General features: G+C 56.9%; 2 protein-coding genes across 3 annotated transcripts; both read left to right on the top strand.

Annotated features, from left to right (window-relative positions):
* Positions 1-622: 622 nt before the first annotated feature.
* On the top strand, positions 623-8,534 carry CUNH16orf89 (chromosome unknown C16orf89 homolog). 2 transcript variants are annotated; one of them, XM_042698412.1, is made up of 8 exons: positions 623-827; positions 2,029-2,178; positions 3,461-3,611; positions 4,499-4,616; positions 5,413-5,548; positions 6,443-6,547; positions 7,477-7,563; positions 8,280-8,534. In XM_042698412.1, exons 1-8 carry the CDS (start codon positions 623-625, stop codon positions 8,408-8,410), a joined length of 1,083 nt encoding a protein of 360 aa, XP_042554346.1. In that variant the 3' UTR covers positions 8,411-8,534. The 2 variants fall into 2 exon arrangements, with proteins under 2 accessions (XP_042554346.1, XP_042554347.1); XM_042698413.1 differs by lacking the exon at positions 7,477-7,563.
* Positions 8,535-13,568: 5,034 nt separating this feature from the next.
* Nagpa (N-acetylglucosamine-1-phosphodiester alpha-N-acetylglucosaminidase) lies at positions 13,569-19,568 on the top strand. Its single transcript, XM_042698411.1, has 9 exons — positions 13,569-13,666; positions 13,758-14,213; positions 15,461-15,600; positions 16,698-16,935; positions 17,605-17,810; positions 17,892-17,939; positions 18,385-18,486; positions 18,579-18,642; positions 18,767-19,568. The coding sequence occupies exons 1-9, from the start codon at positions 13,581-13,583 to the stop codon at positions 18,975-18,977; spliced, it is 1,551 nt and encodes a 516-aa protein (XP_042554345.1). The 5' UTR covers positions 13,569-13,580; the 3' UTR covers positions 18,978-19,568.
* Positions 19,569-20,499: the final 931 nt, after the last annotated feature.

Consider the following 20,499-nt stretch of genomic DNA (forward strand, 5'->3'; position numbering starts at 1 on the left):
TATAGTGAGTACATTTGAAATGATAATGTGTTTGATGGAAATAAGAGAGGTCATTGAAATCTATTTCAGTGCCTTCTCAGTGCTTTAAAAAGAAAAAAAAAAGAAAAGTATGGCACAGGGAATTGAACCCAGGGCCTCAGCTCAAGCTGCTGTACCACTGCTACACTCTCCAGCCCAGTACTAGAAAAATGGAAAGTGCAACATGCTTACCTTTGTAGCTTGAATTCTCATTCCAGTGGACGGTTCCCCCACCCCCACCCCCCCAAAGAAGCTCTTGAAGACAGGGCCGCCCTCCAGGGAGTTTACTCCAGACTTGGATCCAGCCGGACTTTCCCAGGTCTTTGGATTTCTGAGCTGCAGCTCACACTCTTGGTCCATAATGGGAAGTCAGGGGCTGGAAGGCCAGGGCGGGTTCCTCTTCCCCTCAGGCAGCCATCCGGCCGGCTGCACTTCAGGCCTAGCCTGACCCTAGCCTTGGCCTCCCTGGCTATCCCCTGTGGCCCTGTCAGGCCACTTGTCTGCAGATCTTCAGGGGAAAGGGGGAGGAGGAAGAGGCGGGAGGAGTGAGTAGAGGCACCCAGGGTGCATGCCTGCCGCTCCAGCTACAGTCAGAGCACCAGACATGGCCAGGCCCCGGCTGCTGGCACTTCTCTTGCTCCTGGCCCTGCCACGGCAGCCATCCTCCCTGCCACAGCCGGACACCTCCCAGGGCAAGGCCACCATGGCAGATCTGATCCTGTCTGCGCTGGAGAGAGCCACCTTGTTCCTGCAGGAGAGGCTGCCTGGGGTTAACCTGGATGCAGTGGTGGGATTCCAGGTGCTGGAAGGTGAGCAGGCTGAGACCCCCGGAACCCCAGGCTGACCCCTGGGAAGGCCACCTGGTCTGCTCTGTCCCTGGACCCCTGGACACCTCCCGGCTTCCAGTATAACCTGCTGTGGGTGGGGGGAGGACTGGAGGGGTGCTGGTCTGGGGCAGGGGCTCAACAGGCGGTTCTCAAGCTTCTCGGGAGAAAGGAGTTAAAGGTAACGTGAGGAGAGATTTGGAAATCATCTTCTGAAAAGGCAAAGGTCCAGCAGATGGCCTTCTCGTCATGCCCTGATTAAGGGGAGGGGAGAGGGTGAGGGGGTCCCTTTTAATGGACATTTACAATTGGGGGGCTTCCCCTGCAAGAAGGTGGTGAGACACCACAGTGTCCCCAAAACCAGGCTCCTTTCCACTTCCTGCACTTCCAGCCAAAGCCACCTGCAGGGCCGGAGAAAACAATCAAGTGTTTATTTAGTTTTGAAAGTAAAAGATCCTTGGAGAATGGACTGGAAAGAAGCCAAGACAAGCAGGGACAGGGAGACATACACATGCGTGCGCGCGCACACACACACACACACACACACGTACACTGCTGTGCCCCCCCCCCACCTCCCTCCCTGAACCTACCTGGACCTGAGCAGGGTCATCTATCCGCCAGCCTCACCTCTGGGGAAAGGCAAAAGGAAGTGTGAAGAATTAATCCCCCCGGGGCAGGGTTCTCCAAAAAACAAAATGCCCAGGGTAGGCTGGGGGGGGGGGGGGGGGGAGGAGGCGGCCCATTATAGAACATTCCAGAACCCTGAAGATGCTTCAGGAGGCAAACAGGTGGGTGTGTACCAGGTCCACCCGCTCTCGGCCTGTCCCTCTGCTCCCCATCTCCCTCTTCTTTGCTTGGGCTACAGCATGTGCCTATTGGCACGTTCCATCCTTAGCCACCAGCTCCCAGAATTGACCATTGTCCATGTTCCCTTTTCCCAGAGGAAGAGAGATAAAATGGCTTTCTTCACCACCCACCCTGTGAAAAAAGTATCAGTCAGGAGTCGAACCCAAGACCGCCTCCAGAGAACAAGCCCTCAGCTGCCCCTGTCCAGCCCTCTGGCCCCAGCTGGCGGTCCAGCTCAACCCCACAAAGGCTCCGGGGGGGCAGCGGTGAAGCCTTGGTTTTCAGCCGGGGTGGCTGATCAGCTGGCAGAATGAATGACCTCTGTCCCCTCGTCCCCCAGAGCAGCTCCGGGGCATCCAGGACAAGTGGGCGGCTGACCCCCTGCTGCGGCCACTCGGCCTGCGCGCCGGGCAGCTGGCCGCCAAGCTGACCGCCCTCCTCCGCCAGGCTGTTGTCTACCTCCAGCAGACCGACCCCACTTACCTAAGAGGTACTAGCGGGGGGGGGGGGGGGGGCTCTGGGAAGGCCGTATCGGGGGTGTTTAACTGAGAGACCCCGCTGGTGCCAGGCAGGGCCAGGCGCAGCCCCCTCCCAGCAGGTGACTGTCCCTCCTCACCATTTAACTCTCACCGCAGCCTGAGGGGCCTTGTCCAAGAGGGGCAGGCCTGGTCTGCCCCAAGGATGGAAACCCTAAAAGGCAGTCCACCCCTTCGCCTAACTCCACCCATTCTAGCATCTCTCCAGCGCCTTCTTCGTGGTACTGGGCCTTGGAGTCAGGGCTTCAAGCGTACTAGGCAGACACTGTACCGAAAGGAGGCATGCCCCCTCCCAACTCGTTTAGGTCTGGTTGTTTCCTGACCAGCCTGGACTGTGATCCTCCTGTTTACACCTGTCCTATAGCTGGGATGCTGGGGATGTGCCACTGTAAACAGCTATTGCTTGAGATGAGGATCTCATAAACTTTTTGCCTTGAAGCATGATCTTCCTGATCTTTACACCTAGCAAGTGGCTGGGACTACAAGGGGATCTCCTGGCACCTGGCTTTGTTTGATTTAGTTTGTTTTTCAGCTAGGGTGTCTAGCTTTCACCTGAGCTGGCCTGAAACCAGCCCCCCACACCTCACCTAAACCCGCCTCAGAGCCCATCTTATGAGCCTGGCCAGAGCTGCTCCTGGGGAGGACATTCGGGCAGCTATGAAACCAGCTCTGGGGGTTTCTGTCAGGGGTAGGGTCATAGCCGCAGCAGCAGCCCGGCCACAGGTGGCCCTAGCCCCACCTGAGGTAGAGGCCTGCCCCTCACGTCCAGCCTCTGACACCGTTCTGAGGAGGCCTGCAGCTGACCCCACCAGAGGCGGGAGCACCTTGAGCTTGAGGCCAGACCTGGCAAAGTTACAAAGACCCCGTCTCAAAACCAAGGGGCTGGGGGCGTGCTCAAGGCCCAGGGAAAGAGGAAGAAGGATGAGGAGAGCGGGGACTGGGCATGTGTGTTTTAAGAGCTCCTATGGTGCGACCTGAACTCCTTCCCGGTGCCTCAGACTTCCTGGAAGGCAGTGGATTTAGCCAAAGCCTGACCCACACTGTTACTGTGGTTGTTATTATGTAATTTACATTATATATTCTTATATAATTATTATTCTTATTAACGAGGGAGGGGAGAAATATTGGAGATTATGGGGATTCACACCTGCCCCTGCTGTGGGCAGGCTCACCATTCCTGGGGGGAGGAGCCAGGACTCCCAGCCACGCCCTGCCCCTCCCGCCTCTCCCCTGCAGAGTTCCAGCCAAGCCTCCAGCCTGGGTTTTGGAAGCTGCCTCACACGTGGACCCGCACCAATGCCTCCCTAGTCTACGCCTGGCTCGACCCCCATGACTCGTTCTCCGAGGACAGCAGTGACTTGTGTCTGGTGCAGCTACTGGGAACTGGGTGGGTCCCCACTGCCCCCGCTGGCTGAAGACTGAGAGGGGTGGGGGGCGGGGCTCCCTCTCCATGCCTCACGTGTGCATGCCGGGGCAGTGTGATGTGAACTCCTACCCAGCAGTGGAAACCTCAGATTCTGCTGCCCCATACCCTCCCAGGGGCCTCTGGGCATACTCCCAATGGCACCGCCCCCTTTAAGACTTTGGCTTCTCCTTTCAGGCCCACCCTGCCCCAAGCCATCCACCCCCAACTCCCCAAGACCAACTCACCTCTAGACCAATCCTGGCACCAGGCAGCTCTCTGAGGAGGGCTCTGCCTGCACCTATAGCCAGGCCCAGCCCACATCCCTTTTATGCAAATGAAGTCCACATCTCTTGTATGCAAATGCAGTTCATGCCTCTTCCACAGTCCAGGGGCAGTGGGTCTCCCTGGATTATTCAGCAGCTGGGCTTGAAGCAAGCCCCAAGCTCAGGGGGCCAGGACAGAATGGGCATTGGTACCCCACTCTAATCCTCTCAGCATCCTTTATAGGTGCCCGGGTTACACCAGAGCTCAGTCTGCAGGTGACTGGACTCTGGAAGTATATTATATTAGGCCCAGACCTCCAAGCTGTGTGGATCCAAGTCCCCTATTTAGGCCTGAGATGGGAAAGATGGGAATTGTACGGGGCAACGGGAGAAGTCCCAGCCTATGGGGAGATGAGCCCGGACACCTCCAGCTTCATCTCCCCAGAGTCAGGGGTGCAGTTCAGCCACGCTAGCACCAGACACCAGCCTTCTTCTTAGCAACCCCTTTGTCTAGCCCAGAGCCTGTGGGGAAGTCACAGCCTGGGGGGAGGGGGCGGCATGTCACAAGCTGGGCGGATGTGTGACAGCCCAGGACGGCCTCCCCAGGACGGACCAGAGCCAGCCCTGCATGCTCTCAGACTTCTGCAGGGCGCTCATGACCAAGGCCGGCTGCTCCGGCTACAGCCTGTCCCATCAGCTGCTCTTCTTCCTGTGGGCCCGAATGGTGAGTGAGGGCCGGGCGGAGGGGAGGGGACAGCATGATGGACACCACGGGCAGGCAGAGGGAACCGAGGGGCTCCTGGATTCAGTTTAGAGGCGACCCTGTCTCCACACCAAAGTGGGGCTAGGCCCTGGCGGCTCACACCTTTCATCCTAGCTACAGGAGGCTGAGCTCTGAGGATTAAGATCCAAAGCCAGCTCAGGCAGGGAAATCTGTGAGACTCTTATCTCCAAGTAGCCACCAAAAAGCTGGATGGCTCAAGTGGTAGAACGCCAGCCTCAAACAACAACCAAAAAAAAAGCTCAGAGGCATGCTTAGGTGTGAGCCACCAGCACTCAGTGAACTACATTGTTTTGCTCGGTAGATTCAACAAGGCAAAAGTTACTCTGAAGGCGAAACTCCAAAGAAGAGTGCCTAGCATATGCCATGCCCGGGGTTCAAACCCTGGCTGTTCTGAACCCTGTCCTCCCAGAGTGGGGCCGGAACCAGCCAGGCACTGACACTGCCAAGGGAGAAGGGGCTGCAGAGTGCCACCTAGTGTATATCCTAGCATCCTCACCCTTTCCAGAAGAAGATGCTGAAGTTCCAAAAGGCTAATTTATCCAGCCAAAGTCACATAACCTCTGGGTGGCAGAGCCTGAACTCACTCAAACCCGTCTTCCTGACCCCTACTGACAAGCCCTCTGGGAACACAGATTGGGGAGGTGGGAGGAAGGAGAAAAACTCATCCCCAAGAGCCTCTGCGATCTGCAGGTCCTCCTGTAACCCAACCTCCGTGTCTCCTGCATGCTGTCTCCAGAAAGGCTGCACACAGAGCCTGTTCCGCCAGAGCCAGCTGTACATCGGCATCTTCTGTGCTAACATGATGGCCCTGAACCAGAGAGCCCAGGCCGCCGGCTACACCTACCCCACCCAAGACCTCTTCATGGAGAACAGTGAGCCTTCCGCACCTTCTGCTCTCAGGATGGGGAAGTGGGGGGGGGGGGGGAGTGGGAATGGGTGTGTAAGAGCATGGGGCACACATGCACACTCACGGTGTCAGATGAAACCAGTAAAAACCTACAGGATGAGCCATCCAGTTGGAACTAAAGATAAACAATGGAGAAATGCAGAGTGTTAGCATATCCCAAATATTGCCTTGGGATATCCTTGTCCTAACAATGTATATCCCCTGCAGTATTTGGGATGAGTTTGTTATTTATTTATTTTTGCTTGGCGCTCAGGATGGCTATGATATTCCTCTTCGTGTCCTCCTAAATCACTGAAGGGGACAGGTGGTCACTACTATGCCCAGCCACTGACAGAGATGATATCTCAAGAACTTATGTTGTTGTCGTTTGTGTGTGTGTTTAGCTCAGGAACTTCAGTTCCCCAAACTCCATCTCCCAAGAAACAAGGATCGCAGGTCTAAGCCACCAGGTCTACCATGTATTTTGTTCTTAAGATAGGGTCTCACTAACTTCACCTAGGCTAGCCTCAAACTTAGGATTCTCCAGCATCCTCCTGAATAACTGGAAGTCACAAGCATGTACCACCAGGCCTGGCTCCAGCTCTAGCATTTAAGTAATCCTGTGCCGGACGGAAGCCCTGGGAGGACGGGAGGCGGGGCACAGACCTGCAGGCCCTGGGTTGCTGAGGAAGAGCCTGGAGCACTTCCTCCTTCCAGCCTGCGTGGAACATCCCCCTGCTCAAACCTTCCTGCCGCCGCCGCCGCCTCACTAGGCAGGAGACAGGCAGCAATACAGTGGCCCTGGAGAGGGAAGGAGGTGGCCGCGGGGGGGGGGGGGGGGGGAGGAGACCCTCAGAGGGGCCCCTGTGCCTGCTTCCAGTCATGTTCTGTGGCATCGCCGGCTTCTCCGACTTCTACAAGCTCCGGTGGCTGGAGGCCATCCTCAGCTGGCAGAAGCAACAGGAAGGCTGCTTCGGGAACCCCGGTGAGCTGTACTCCTGGCCCGACGAGGAGCCCCAGGGCAGGAGGGGGGTGCACTGGTGTGGGGACACTGAGAGAGATTGGTAATACGTGTGCATGTGCGTGTGTGCATGTGTGTACTGTGTATGCTGTGCATGTCTGTACCATGCATGTGTACTGTGCATATGCTGTGCATGTGTGTGCACATGTGCGTGCTGTGCACATGTGTGCATGCACACACATAGGTAGAAATGGGCTTGGTGCTTTGGGATGAGATGGGGAAGGAGGTGGACTTCCTTTAGTGTGCGCCTTGCCGACGCTGGGGCTTCAACTCAGGAGGCCTTGGCACTACCCCTTAGTTTTTTCACTCAAGGTGAACGCTCTACCACTTGAGCTACAGCTCCACTTCTGGTTTTCTGGTGGTCAATTGGAGATAAGAGTCTCACAGACTTTCCTGTCTGGGCTGGCTTTGAGCCTGGATCCTCACATCTCAGCCTCCTGAGTAGCCGGGATGACAAGGCTCTGGGAAAGGCGGAGGGGCTGGGGAAAAGAGGGCAGACAGCCCCTAAACAAAGAAATGAGGCTGGCAAGGGAGGGCACCGAGGGCTGATCCATGTGGTTTGAGAGCCACAGTTTGAGAAACCATCAGGAGAGGACAGTGGAGGCCACCTGGAAGGACCTGTAGACAGGTAACGGAGGAAGCTTCTGGAATAGCCTGTGTTGAGGGACTTGAGGGTTATGGAGAGAGGTTTACAGGTCACACTGAGAAAACAGATCAGGCAGCTCATGCCTGCCATCCCTGCACGCAGGAGGCTGAGGTAGGAGGATCTTCCAACCAGCCTGGGCGGAATATTGAGACTGGTTCTAAATCAGCTCAAATCTAGCAGGACCTGACGCTCCCCTTTCCCCTTCTTCCCTTCTCCCCCCTTCCCTCCCCTCTCTCCTCCCCTTCAGATACCAAGGACCAAGAAGCCCCCAGTGTGCCCCTTCCCCCACAGCACGCTCTGAGAAGAGTGAGGAGGCGGGAAAAGCTATTCACAGGTGACCCCAGGCCCCTAGGCACCCCTTGGCTAGGAAACTGAGGCCTGCAGTGCCCCCTGACCCCGGTGGCCCCATACATCGGGGGGGGGGGGGGGGGGGAGGCCAGGGCCTTGAAGTTTGAGTGGAAGGAAAGGTAGGCGGCTCTGAGAGTCTCCTCTTAGGAAGTGGGATGGTGGGTGCCTGCAATCCCAGCCCCCACGTGGCTCAAGCAGAAGGATCTGGAGTTGGGGCTCAGCCTGGAATACACAGGGAGACACTGTCTCAAAAACATTCTTTTTTTAAATGGCTGGATGCCAGTGGCTCACATCTGTATCCTAGCTACTCAGGAGGCTGAGATATAAGGATCCCATGTTCAAAGCCAACCTGGGCAGAAAAGACCATGAGACTCTCATCTCTGATTGACCACCAGAAAGCCGGAAATGGAGCCATGGCTCCAGTGGTACAATGCCAGCCTTGAACAACAACAACAACAAAAAACTCTGGGACAGCGACCCAGATAAACAGATGTCCCACAAGGCAGAGCAGGAAGGGGTTGGCATGACTTCTCACAGAGTGGGTGCCCCCCCCAGGTGCTGGGGAACAGCCCCAGCAAAGTGGGGTCTACACAAAGTCCCAGGGCACCCATGGGACACATGGCAAGATAGTTGAGGGCAGGGGAAGAAGCCCTGTGACCAGCGGTCTCCCTCTCTCCCTCTCTTTCTGCCCCCCCCCCCCAGACGGCTGCTCCTGCCACAGCACAGCCACCGCCGTGGGCGCTCTGGGTGGGTTCCTGTACTTCCTGGCGGCACACCCACTGGCAAATGACGGGCCTCATCCGGCGACACTGTCACCCCCCAGCGGCCGCTGAGCCGGGGCTCCACTGGCATCTCTGAAAGGGTCAGCCGCTGAAGAGGAGCCGCATAGCACACAGCTCTGTGGAAAACTTCTGGGCTGGTTTGAAACCCAGACTGAGCAGGGAGCAGGTGAATACATTCACAGCGCAAGAAACGAGTCTTTTTGTTTTCTTTCTTTATCTTTCTTTCCAGTCAGGATTTCACAATCCTGTTTTAAGAAGAAAAGAAGGGAGGGAGGGAGGGAGGGAGGGAGGGGAGAGAGGGGAGAAAAGATCTTTTTCGCTGGGCGGGTCACGCCTGTCATCCTAGCTACTCAGGAGGCTGAGATCTGAGGATCACAGTTCAAAGCCATCCGGAGCAGGAAAGTCCCTGTGAGATTCTTATCTCCAATGAACCACCAGAAAACTGGAAGTGGCACTGTGGCTCAAGTGGTAGAGCGCTAGCCTTGAGCTGAAGAGCTGAGGGACAGCGCCCAGGCCCAGAGTTCAAGCCCCACAACCGACCAAAAAAAAAACATCCTTTTTTTTCTACTCCAAGTAATGTCATGTTAGGAAACAGGGAATTACAGGACAGATTTAAATTCCCTAGAATTGTAGGTCACAACATGGATACTCAGTCTTTCTAGAGACCATCATTCTTAGTCTCTGCCGTGTGTGACTATTCTCTCTGCACCCCACTAGAGAAGCTGCTCAGGGGTGCCCTTCTCCCCCCTCCCACTCCTCCCCACAAGCCCTGAGTCCGCATGAGCCTCTTTCCTGACTCGCAAAGCCGCCCTCTCCCTCTCCCTTCCCACTGTCCCAGCGTGCTATGGCCTCCAGCACCTTCGCCATTACTAACGTCGCAGGAAAATGCAGGTAAAAATCACGGAGGCCAACACTCCTGTAATCCTGTGATCCTTGCTACTCAGGAGACAGAGATCTGAGGATCATGGTTCAAAGCCTGCCAGCCCAGGCAGGAAAGTCCATGAGACTCTAATCTCCAATTAATTGCCAAGAAAGTGGAAGTGGAGTTGTGGTTCAAGTGAGGAAAAAAAGGGGGTGGGGGCAGGGACAGTGCCCAGGCCCTGAGTTCAATCCTTAGTACTGGCACAAAGAAACAGAAAGGGTACCTAACTTCTATCCTCTTCCCAGTTAATTCATGGGCCCTGGTGAGGAGGCCGTGTTTCTCAGCAGAGAGCCGGTAAAGCCCCTTTTATACCCAACAGCAGGGGAACCAACCCCCTCCCTCTCACTTGGTCCACTCCCACCCCAGCAGGGGGATTCATGTACTCAATCAGCTTAAGTTGTGTAAGAATCCCTGCCACATCCTGGAGCTTAGAGCTCTTGGTCTGTCCGGTAAATATGTGGAGCCGGACGGCTCTGTCACAGGGAGACTCTCAGGTTTACCCATGAGGTGACGAAGCAAACCTCTAATCATCATCCTGTTCCCCCTCAGCCCACAGCTCCAAGAAACCACTAAGCTGCTTGCTGTCAACCCAGCTTGGCCTTAAAACAGAATCATACAACAGAATTGTAGGGGGTCATAAAAATCTTCTAGAAGGCCAGGTCTGGTGACTCACACCTGTAATCCTATCTACTCGGGAGGTGGAGGTCTGAGGCTGGCCTAGGCAAAAAGAGAGAGAGAGCCCCAATGCAGACCATAACTCAAGCAAAAATGGCTGGAGGTGTTGCTCAAGTGATAAAGCTCCTGCCTAGCAAATTCAAGGCCTTGAGTTCAAACCCCCCAAAAATGTTTAAAAAATAGAATATCTCATACTTACTAAAAATCATTGCACTAGGGCCTGGGAAGGTGGCTCAGTGGTAGAGTGCTTTCCTAGCATGCATGAAGCCCTGGGTTCGATTCCTCAGCACCACATACACAGAAAAAGCCAGAAGTGGCACTGTGGCACAAGAGGTAGAGTGCTAACCTTGAGCAAAAAGAAGCTCAGGGACAGCGCCCAGGCCCTGAGTTCAAGCCCCAGGACTGGCAAAAAAAAAAAAATCATTGAACTGTACACTTAAGACCCAGGAAATTTTCATATGTAAATTATATCTTACTAAAACAATTTCTGAGGCTGAGGCAGGGTGCCCACACAGCCTGGGGAATATATCAAGGCCCCGTGTCACAAAAGAAAAGGGAAAAAAAAAAAAAAAACCAGGCACAGCAGTTCCACCCTGTAATCCTAGCTCCTTGGGAGGTAGAGATGGGACAATCATGGTTCAAGACCCTCTGGGCAAAAAATAATTCACAAGACTCCAAGGTGAGAATTGGTCAGAGGTCACCAGCCCCCTACACTCCTAGTAGAATAGACAGAGAAGAGGAAGGACTGTCGGGAACATTCAGACCTCATTCAGACCTCAGCTGGCTTAAGTAGTGTTAGCACCCTGGATGCAGACCAGGAGGAGGCAAATCCCTCCATGCCAACAGCTTGGCACCAGGCTACGTAATCCCCTACATTAGCAGGGGCTCCTGGAGGGGGGATGTCAGAAATGACATGAAAGGGACAACTGACAAAATCTAAACTGGGCACTAGTCACTCGCTCCATGACTCCGGGCCCTCCGGAGCCAGCTGTCAAGTCTTTTTTTTTTTTTGGTCCGGTCATGGGGCCTGAACTCTGGGCCTGGGCGCTATCCCTCAGCTCTTCAGCTCAAGGCTGGCGCTCTTCCACTTGAGCCATAGCACCACTTCCGGCTTTTTTCTTTTTGCTTATGTGGTGCTGGGGAATCGAACCCAGGGTCTCAGGCATGCAAGGCAAGCGCTCTACCACTGAGCCACCTTCCCAGCCCCAGCTGTCAAGTCTTGAGTGGCCCACCTAGTCCAGGCTCCCACTGGCAACCAGAGCACTCTCCACATGATTAGATAAAAAACTTGCCTATGTCCAACGTCCTCATTTTAGTGGTCCAGTGGTTACTTAAGATAACATCCTGTCCTTGAGATAGGACCTCATAGAAAATCAGCCCATCAGGAAATTGTGGTCTACAGAACTCACAGATGACAGGAGAAAACTGATCAACTGAAACCTTCGACACAACAAAATGGGGGCTGGTGACCACAAAAGGAGAAAGTAAGAGGAACGGAAGAATGAGGAAATAAAGATGGGACACCACATCTCTAAGGTCACAGTTTTACAGGAAACAGAAAGGAGACCTGCCAGTCAGAAAGCCATCTTTAAAGACCCCTCATTTCACCATTCAACCCAAGGCCAAGCTCTGTAAGGAGGAAGAAGACCAAAGTAGCTGAGATGAGCGATGCCACACCCTTCCTTGCCAGATTTCTATCCTAATACACTTTTGTGTCACTTTTACTACAGTTCACATCTTGCCTGAATTCATCTCTTGACAGACACAGGCACCTGAGGTCACCTTAGCTGCCCTAAATGTCTGGTAATGCATTCGATGCATTGGCCAGGAATCTAAAGGTTAAGTATATCCTTTTCTGACTTGGATTCACGAAAAGGTAGCATTACAGAACAATGAAGCTGAGGGAAAAGCTGCTTGTGTGCAGCTGGCTTGTAATAGTTAGGAAAATGGAGGAGAAAGGCAAAGGCCAGACTCAATTATCAACAGGCTAGGACTGTTTATTGAGGGACAGCAAGGGGCACAATCTTCCTGAGGGATCAGAAGTTGTGCAAGGAGGTGGGGTTGGAATTAGGCTTTTGTGGGGTCTGAACAAGGAGACAGAGGTAACTTGAGTTCAGTACGGGGAGGTTACTGCAGGTGCGGGCAGAGTACAGGCTAAGTATAGTGACAATTGACTCCCTTTTCCAAAGCCTCAAGCTTTTCAAGGTCCAAACGGCTCTACATCTGTCTGGCCTTGATGGTTTGACCTTTTCAGAATCCAGTTCTCAGCCTTCTGTCTGATTTCTTAATCCTTTCTGTTAGGTTTTTAAAAAGAGGTAGCTGAGTAAGAACAGCACCACGCACGTGGTATTCAGGTAGGGATAGGTTTATTCAATAGACCTGCTGGGACCAGGCAAGGTTGGCACTCCACGTGGCTGGCAAAAGAGAGGGTTTGGCCCCGGGTTAGGCCTTATATAGGGTAGGGGCGGGGAGAAAGGTGTGTCCAGGTAAAGGGAAGTGGGATCAGGTAGGAGAAAGGTGTGGCACATCAGATTAAGATGTGACCTCAGCGGATGCAGAGGTGACCTCTTCCAGGTGTCCCAGTTGCCTAGGTAACACAGGTACTGGGCAAAGTCTGTTTGCCTTCTAGGAATGGACCTTACACTTTCCGGGTCTCACAGCTCAGCCTCAAGAGTTCCCTACAGGTTAGACCCACACAACAGAACGTTTACAGGCTGGCTTAGGTCGGATTGCCCTACCTGGGCACGGTCGGTGCATACCCGGGGTCTTGCCTGGCACCTGTATGCACCTGGGATATACGAGGCCAGGGGGTCGAGCCTTCTTGTTCCATCTTGGGATACATAAAAGGATCAGGCCAAGAGTCCTTGGGTGAGTCCTTCTGGTGGTGGGTGTGGGTGAGGTGGTGCATGCCTGCAGGGAGGTTGAAGCAGAAGAATCACACGCACGTGCACACACTCTCACACATGCACACACACACACACGCACACACTCACACACGCGCGCACACTACACGCACACTCACACACACTCACACACACACACTCACACACTCACACACACGCGCGCACACACTCACACACGCACGCACACACACACGCAACACTCATGCACTCACACTCACGCACACTCACACACTCACACACGCACGCGCACACACTCACACACGCACGCACACACACACGCAGGCACACACTCACACACACGCACGCGCACTCACGCACACACACTCACGCGCGCGCACACACACTCACACACGCACGCACTCACACACGCACGCACGCACACTCACACACACTCACACACACAGGATGAATATGTAATTAGTATCGACTATGAGTAGCCAGAGCTCCGCACGCCCTGCGCCTCCCTCGGCCCAGTCCCCACCGGACTCGCTCCCCTCCCCACCGCCTCTGGCAACGACTCCAACAGCTCGTTCTGGAAACTTCCCACAGATCTTACATTTCACCCGGATAACAGGCTCCCACCACCCGGCAGGTACCTGCTGAGATCTCGCGATAACCCGGACCAGGCGCGGACGCCCCGGCCCTCCGGAAGCGGCCCCCCGCGGAGCCGCTCGGTCAGTCACGTGGGCCGGGCCCACGTGATCGGAGCCGGGGTCCCAACATGGCGGCCCCCACGAGTCGCGGGCTTCGCTTCCTGCTCGTGCTGCTGGGCCTGGTCCGGGCGGCGTGGGGCGGCGTGGGCTCGGGGTGAGTGGCGCCCGCGGCGGGGGGGGGCGGGCCCGGGTCCCCCCTCCTCCTGTGTCCCCCCCTCGAGCTCACGCGCGCCCCGTCCCCGCAGGGCCTCCCGCGACGACGACCTGCTGTCGCCCTACCCCCGCGCGCGCGCGCGCCCGCCCCGGGACTGCGCACGGGTGCGCGCCGGCCCCCGCGCGCACGAGAGCTGGGCGCCGGCCCCCGCGGCCCCCGCCGCCCCCGGCGCCGCCGTGCGCGCCTTCGTGTCGCACTTCGGGGGCCGCGCGGTGGCCGGACACCTGACGCGGGTGCCCGCGCCCCGGCGCGCCGTGTCCGTGCTGGAGCCCGGCGGGCCCGGGGGCTGCGCGCAGCGGCGGCGCGCCACCGTGGAGGAGACGGCGCGGGCGGCCGGCTGCCGGGTGGCCCAGAACGGCGGCTTCTTCCGCCTGGCTTCGGGCGAGTGCCTGGGGAACGTGGTGAGCGACGGGCGGCGCGCCAGCAGCTCCGGGGGGCTGCAGAACGCGCAGTTCGGGATCCGCCGCGACGGGACCCTGGTCACCGGGTGAGGACGCCGGGAGCGCCGCGCCCCCCTCCCCTCCTTCCCGCCCGGAGACCGGAGATGGGGTGGCAGCTGTGCCGTCCGGGTGGAGGCCACCGGTCACCTCGCCTCCTGGCGGTGTGCGCTCCACCGGGACGCCTGCGGGGTGCCAGGCGGTGTGCGGAGCCCCGGGGAGCGCCCTCCGTGAAGGGACCGGCCCCGGGAGTAGGAAAAGTCAGGAGACAGTGATCAGTTCAGACGGTGGAGGTTGTCAGGGTGCACAGGAGTGAGCCAGGGCTGGCTGTAATGGGATCTGAGAAAGTGACCGGTGAGTTGACCTCTGAAGAGTTACGACCCAGGGGCGAAGTGGAGGAACAGAATTTGGGGCAAAAGGAACAGCTAACAGGCGAAGGCTCACAGATGCAGCAAGGCCCCAAGCAGTGGCTCACACCTGTGATCCTAGCTGCACAGGAAACTGAGATCTGAGGATCAAGATTTGAAGCCAACCCAGGCAGAAAAGTCCATGGGACTCTTATCTCTATTGAGCCACTAAAAGTCTAGAAACTGAACTGTGGCTCTAGTGGTAGAGTGCCAGCCTGGTGTGCAAAAGCTGAAGGACCCCATGCCTTGACTTCAAGCCCCAGTAACACACACACACACACACACACACACACACACACACAGAGATCAAGAAGACTTAGGGGGATAGGGAGAGGAGCCACAGAAGAAACAGTTATAGGGATTGGAGGCATGACTCTGTTGGTACAGTGCCTGCCAGTGAGCTGAGGAGTTTGAGGCCCAGTCTAGGACCTAAAAATAAACAAACAAATGAAACCTGTTATCTGAAGGTGACAGGGATGACTGCTTACCACCTGGCTCATGCCTGGGGTGAGGAGAGATGCTAGGTTGGAGAAGTGGACAGGGAGGGTGGAGGGACTGTAACAGGATCATTTTGCCAGAAATTGAGGGTCACACATGGATTTGAGATCTGGTGGGGTTTTTAATGAAGTGTGGTAGAGGGTTTGCAGAGGGGGTGAGGAGCCGGGGGTGGGGGGGGGTACTGCGGAGCCCCTGCCTGGCTTCAGCCTTTTGGGCCCCAACAATGGGGAGACAGCAAAGGACTGCAGGAAGCCACAGTTGCACCCTGGCCAGGCATATTCCTGGGGTAAGGGGAGGAACAGGAAGCCTGGTAAGGGGTAAGAGGAAGCTCACCTTCCCCCTGCACCTGCTCTACTGCCCTTGAGTGAGCCTCCCGCCCTCCCTGGGTGCAGGTACCTGTCTGAAGAGGAGGCACTAGACACCAACAATCCATTCGAGCAGCTGCTCAGCGGGGTCGTGTGGCTGATTCGAAATGGAAGCATCTACATCAACGAGAGCCAGGCCGCCGAGTGCGACGAGACACAGGAGACAGGTGCGAGGAGAGGCCGTCGCCGCCGTACGACAGCTGGGCGCTGTGGCACACACCTATAGCCTTAGCTGCTTGGGAGGTAGCCATCAGGAAGATTGTCAGTTTCAGGCCAGCCCAGGCAAAAAGTTCACTGAGACTCCATCTCGACCAGATGCCATCCCAGCTATCCAGGAAGCATAAGTAGCATTGGTCTGGGCCGTTCTAAGCATAAACTGGACACCCTAGCTCAAAAACAACTGAAGACTTAAAAAGGGCTGGGGGCATGATTCAAGTGCTGGAGTACCTGTCTAGCAAGCACAAGGCCCTGAGTTCAAACCCAGTATTACCAAAAAAAGAAATAGAGAACCAGGAGCAATGTGGGGTGGGCTGTTCTTAAGCCTTCCCATAAGCCTCTGGGAGCAACCAAGTTGTACTTAGCACTCCTGGTAGCCGAGGAGATCTAGGCAGTCTTGTATGGAATGCATAACAAAGGAAATGGTTATATAATAAGCTGGAAAAAATAAAGTCATAAACGCAAAGGAAGAAAAACTTTGAAGCTGGGCATGGCAGCACCTACTTGTAATTCCAGCCACTCGGGAGATGGAAGCAGGAAGATCTTTTTTTTTTTTTTTTTTCTTGCCAGTCCTAGGGCTTGAACTCAGAGCCTGGGCACTGTCCCTGAGCTTCTTTTGCTCAAGGCTGGCACTCTACCACTTGAGCCACAGTGCCACTTTTGGCTTTTTCTGTGTGCATGTGCTAGTGTGGAATCAAAGCCAGGGCTTCTGCATGCTAGGCAAGCACTCTACCACTAAGCCACCTTCCCAGACCAGGAAGATCTTAAGTTCTAACCAGCCCAGGTAAAGTTGGCAAGACTCTGTCTCAAAAACAAAATGGCTGTGAGACACGGCCCAAGTGGAATTCCTCTCATATTCATGAGATCCTGGATTCCAGCACCAAAACCAAACAAAGAAATCCCGGTGGAAGCTGTTAGCTGTTCTGCTCAGGGACCCAGCAAGGGTGGTGTGTGCTCAGGGTGCCCTGAGCCTGGAGGTGGACAGTTGGTCCTTGGCAAGAGGTTCCAGGCGGGAGAGCTGGTGATCAGCTGACTGCTTCTCTTACAGGTTCCTTTAGCAAATTTGTGAATGTGATGTCGGCCAGGACAGCCATAGGCCACGACCGCCAGGGACAGCTGGTGCTCTTTCACGTGGATGGACAGACGGAGCAGCGTGGCCTCAGCCTGTGGGAGGTGGCCGAGTTCCTGCTGCAGCAGGACGTGGTCAACGCCATCAACCTGGATGGCGGTGGCTCCGCCACCTTCGTGCTCAATGGGACCCTGGCCAGCTACCCGTCAGATCACTGGTAAGCAACCGTCAGCCCACCTCAGCCCCGGGGGTTTAACAGTGAACACAAAAGCCTGGTGTGGTGGTACATACCTGTAATCCCAGCAGTTTGAGAGACTAAGGCAAGAGGATTGTGTGTTTAAGGACGCTCTGAGCTACATAGCATTTTTTTTAAAGCTGGTACTAGGGCTTGAACTGAGGATCTCATGCTTGCTCTTATTCAGCTTCCTTGCTGGGCTGGTACTCTTGCTACTTGAACCACACCTCCAGCCCAGCTTTTTGCTGGCTAATTGCACATAGGTCTCTTGGACTTTGCTTACCAGGCTATCTTCAAACTGTGATCCTCCAGATCTCAGCCTCCTGAGTACTAGGATTAGAAGCGTGAATCACCAAGGCCTGCATGGCAATTGTGAGGACTGCCTGGGTTATACAGTTAGACCCTGTCTCAGTCAAACACACCAAGCACTAAGGCCTGAGCCAGCGGTCACCAGGACTAGCCCCCTCCCCTCGCAGGCAGGGCCAGTCTGTCAGGAAAGACATTTGTGGGGAAGGACAGGCTGGCTGGGGAGGGGGTAGAGGGCGCTATCCATATTGGACAAGGCCCTGTGGTGGAGAGATGGCGGGGGAGGGGGGAGGAGAGCGCAGAAGGGGCAGCGTCACTGCCTCCTTACACCCTTCCCCCCAGCAGCCAGGACAGCAGGTGGCGCTGTCCCCGCCGCGTGTCCACCGTGGTCTGCGTGCATGAGCCCCGCTGCCAGCCGCCCGACTGCAGCGGCCACGGGACCTGCGTGGACGGCCACTGCCAGTGCACCGGGAAGTTCTGGCGCGGTGCAGCCTGCAGCGAGCTGGACTGTGGCCCCTCCAACTGCAGCGGGCACGGGCTGTGCACCGACAGTGAGTGGGGGTCTGGTGTCCCACCCACCCCACCCAGCCCCGCCCGGCCTCTTACCCAGCCCCCTGCTCTTGTCTTGGCAGCCGGCTGCCGCTGTGACGCAGGCTGGACTGGGCCCAGCTGCAGCGAAGGTGAGAGCCACGCACCCCAACCCCAGCCTCGCGCCCCCGTCTGCCTGCTGGTTCAGGGGGAATCTGAGTTCCATCCAGGTTTCCAGTGCCCCAGTGACAAATCGCACGCGTGGATGTGGGCAGCCAGACAGCAGCAGGGGTCCCCAGGGTCCTCCCTGACCCTTTGAAGTGGCTCCTGGGGTCCCTGGCCCTGCCAGCCCTGAGTGGCGAGTGTCTGCTGTCCCTGCTCAACCTCCCCAAGCCTCTGCTTGTGCCACCCTGTCTCCTGAGGAGCAGGGGGACACCCCCTCTGGGCCCTGCCTGAAATCTCGGGTGGCACCTCCAGATCCTTAGCCCTGTGGCACCTGCAGAGACACGGTTTCCCGCAAGGTCTCCTTCAGGGACGCAGTTCACCCACACCCAAAGGCCAGGCCTCTACCCCTGACCTGCCTCCTCCTGTCTGCAGAGTGTCCCCTGGGCTGGTACGGGCCTGGCTGCCAGAGGCCTTGCCAGTGTGAGCACCAGTGCCCCTGCGATCCCCAGACTGGCAACTGCAGCACTTCCCAAGGTAGATCCCCTGGGCCGGGGATGGGCAGCCCCCCTCCTCCTCTCCCCTCCCCCTCCCCCGCCAGGCCTGCAGCGGCTCTCTGCTCATTACAGTGAAGCAGTGTCTCCAGCCCTCCGAGGCCACCCCGCAGGCAGCAGAGCTCTCGTTCTTCAGCAGGTAGGTGTTCCCGTGGGGGCCCAGCCCCCGCCCATGGGGTATGGCACGAGACCCCATCCCCAGCACAGGACAGGCGCGGGGCCAAGCTCCCAGCAGCCTCCATCCACTCTGTCTTCTGCCCCAGGACCACGTGGCTAGCCCTCACCCTGGGCCTGGTTTTCCTGCTGCTGGTCAGCGTGTCGGCCAACGTGTCCCTGCTCCTGGGCTCCAGATCCAAGAGGACCCGGCACGTGGACGGGGACTACGTGTACCACCCGCTGCAGGAGGTGGGCGGGGAGTCCCTGGCACCCGAGAAGGAGCAGCCTGGCGACAGCCACGACCCCTTCAAGGACTGACGGCCCCGCCTGCCTGGCGAGACGCCGGGCAGCCTCGGCCCCTCACCTGACCCCAGCAATGCAGAGCCTGAGACCACGCCTGCTTCGTGCCTGACCGCCTGAGCTGCCCAGGGCCTGGCCCCAGGAGGGCCTGCGCCATTGCCAAAGAATCCCCAGAGGCCATCAGTGACCAGGCCAGGTCAGAACACCTGTCCACATTGCTCACTGTGGGCTTGCTGGCCAGGACCTGGTGTCTCGTCACAAGCTCCTAGAAGAAGGCATGGGAAGAGCTGGGGTCGTGTTTACAGGTGGATTCCGTGGTCCGCAGCCCTCTGCCTAGAGCTGCACTGAAGGAGCCACCAGGGGGCGTCGGTGAGGCCTGGCTGGGAGGACGCCAGGCTTTGGCAGGTGACCAGCTCACCTGTGCTCTCAGACCTGCTGTGCCCACGCCGCCCCCGAGCCTTCCCCACGTCCCTGTCCTCTGCTGTGCTGGCAGGGACTGGACATCGGCACCGCGGTTCTCTGCTGTCTTTGCCTGCCCAGCACCTGCTGCTCCCTCTTCTTGGTATTTATTTGTTCTGGCAAGATCTCACCAGTCTGGCTTCAACCTCCGGATCCTCCTGCCTTAGCCTCCCAGGCGCTGGGATTACAGGCAGTCATCAGCTGGGCCTCCCAGAGCCCACTCCAAGCACATGGTGCGTTTGGGAGGTGGCCCCAGGAAGCCGGGGACGGGGAGGGAGGGCAGCCCGTGCCGGGTGTGTGCTGAGCATCAGGCCACCACCACTCAGTGCCATCCCTCCTGTACCACGCGAGACGGGGTGAGCTGGGCGCGGGCAGCCAGTGCCTGTGCATGGCTGGTTGTGGCTGCTGCCCACGTCCCCTCCACAGGGGCTCAGCCACCACAGGCGACCAGTGGTGAGGCCGGGCGTGGTAGTCATGCCTGAAATGCCAGCATTATGGGAGGGTGCCCAGGCCACTTACCTCCCGGTCCGGAAGGTACTGGCCCAAGTCCAGAGGGCCTTCAGGGACCGATTCAGAGATAAGCATCTGCCCCAGGCCGGCAGCCAAAGCCCATCTTGAACCTTGTGCTGGGACGGCCCGACGTCCAGGCCTGAGCCACACAGAGGAGAGGAGAGAAGCTCTTCCATGTGGTGAATACTTGACCAGAGGGAGAGGCCAGCTGCTGCGCACAAGAGCCACAGAGGGAGAGGGGCGACACGTCCCAGCCCCTGGATCCAGCTGTACCTGAAGCCAATAAATCTTTATTTTTGTTTGAAGCCATTTGTGTTCAGTTTTGGCATCTCGGACAGCCCAGAAAGTAAGGAACTCATGAGTCACTGGGGTCACCCCAGCCGCCCTCTTAGAACGAGCTTCGGGAGACCTCTGAAACGTTCTGGGGACCAGGGCAGCCATTCAGGCATCAAGTGTGTTCACAACCTCTGTCAGGTTCTCAAAGGAGTCTGTTTCAGAAAATTCTTCCCCAGAGAACCGACTGGGTTTCAAACTGCCTCCTCGGAGCTGCCTTGGGGGGCTGGGTGCAGAG

This window comes from Dipodomys spectabilis, unplaced genomic scaffold (genome assembly GCF_019054845.1).
Source record: "Dipodomys spectabilis isolate Male_0828 unplaced genomic scaffold, ASM1905484v1 ptg000231l, whole genome shotgun sequence".
Taxonomy (NCBI): domain Eukaryota; kingdom Metazoa; phylum Chordata; class Mammalia; order Rodentia; family Heteromyidae; genus Dipodomys; species Dipodomys spectabilis.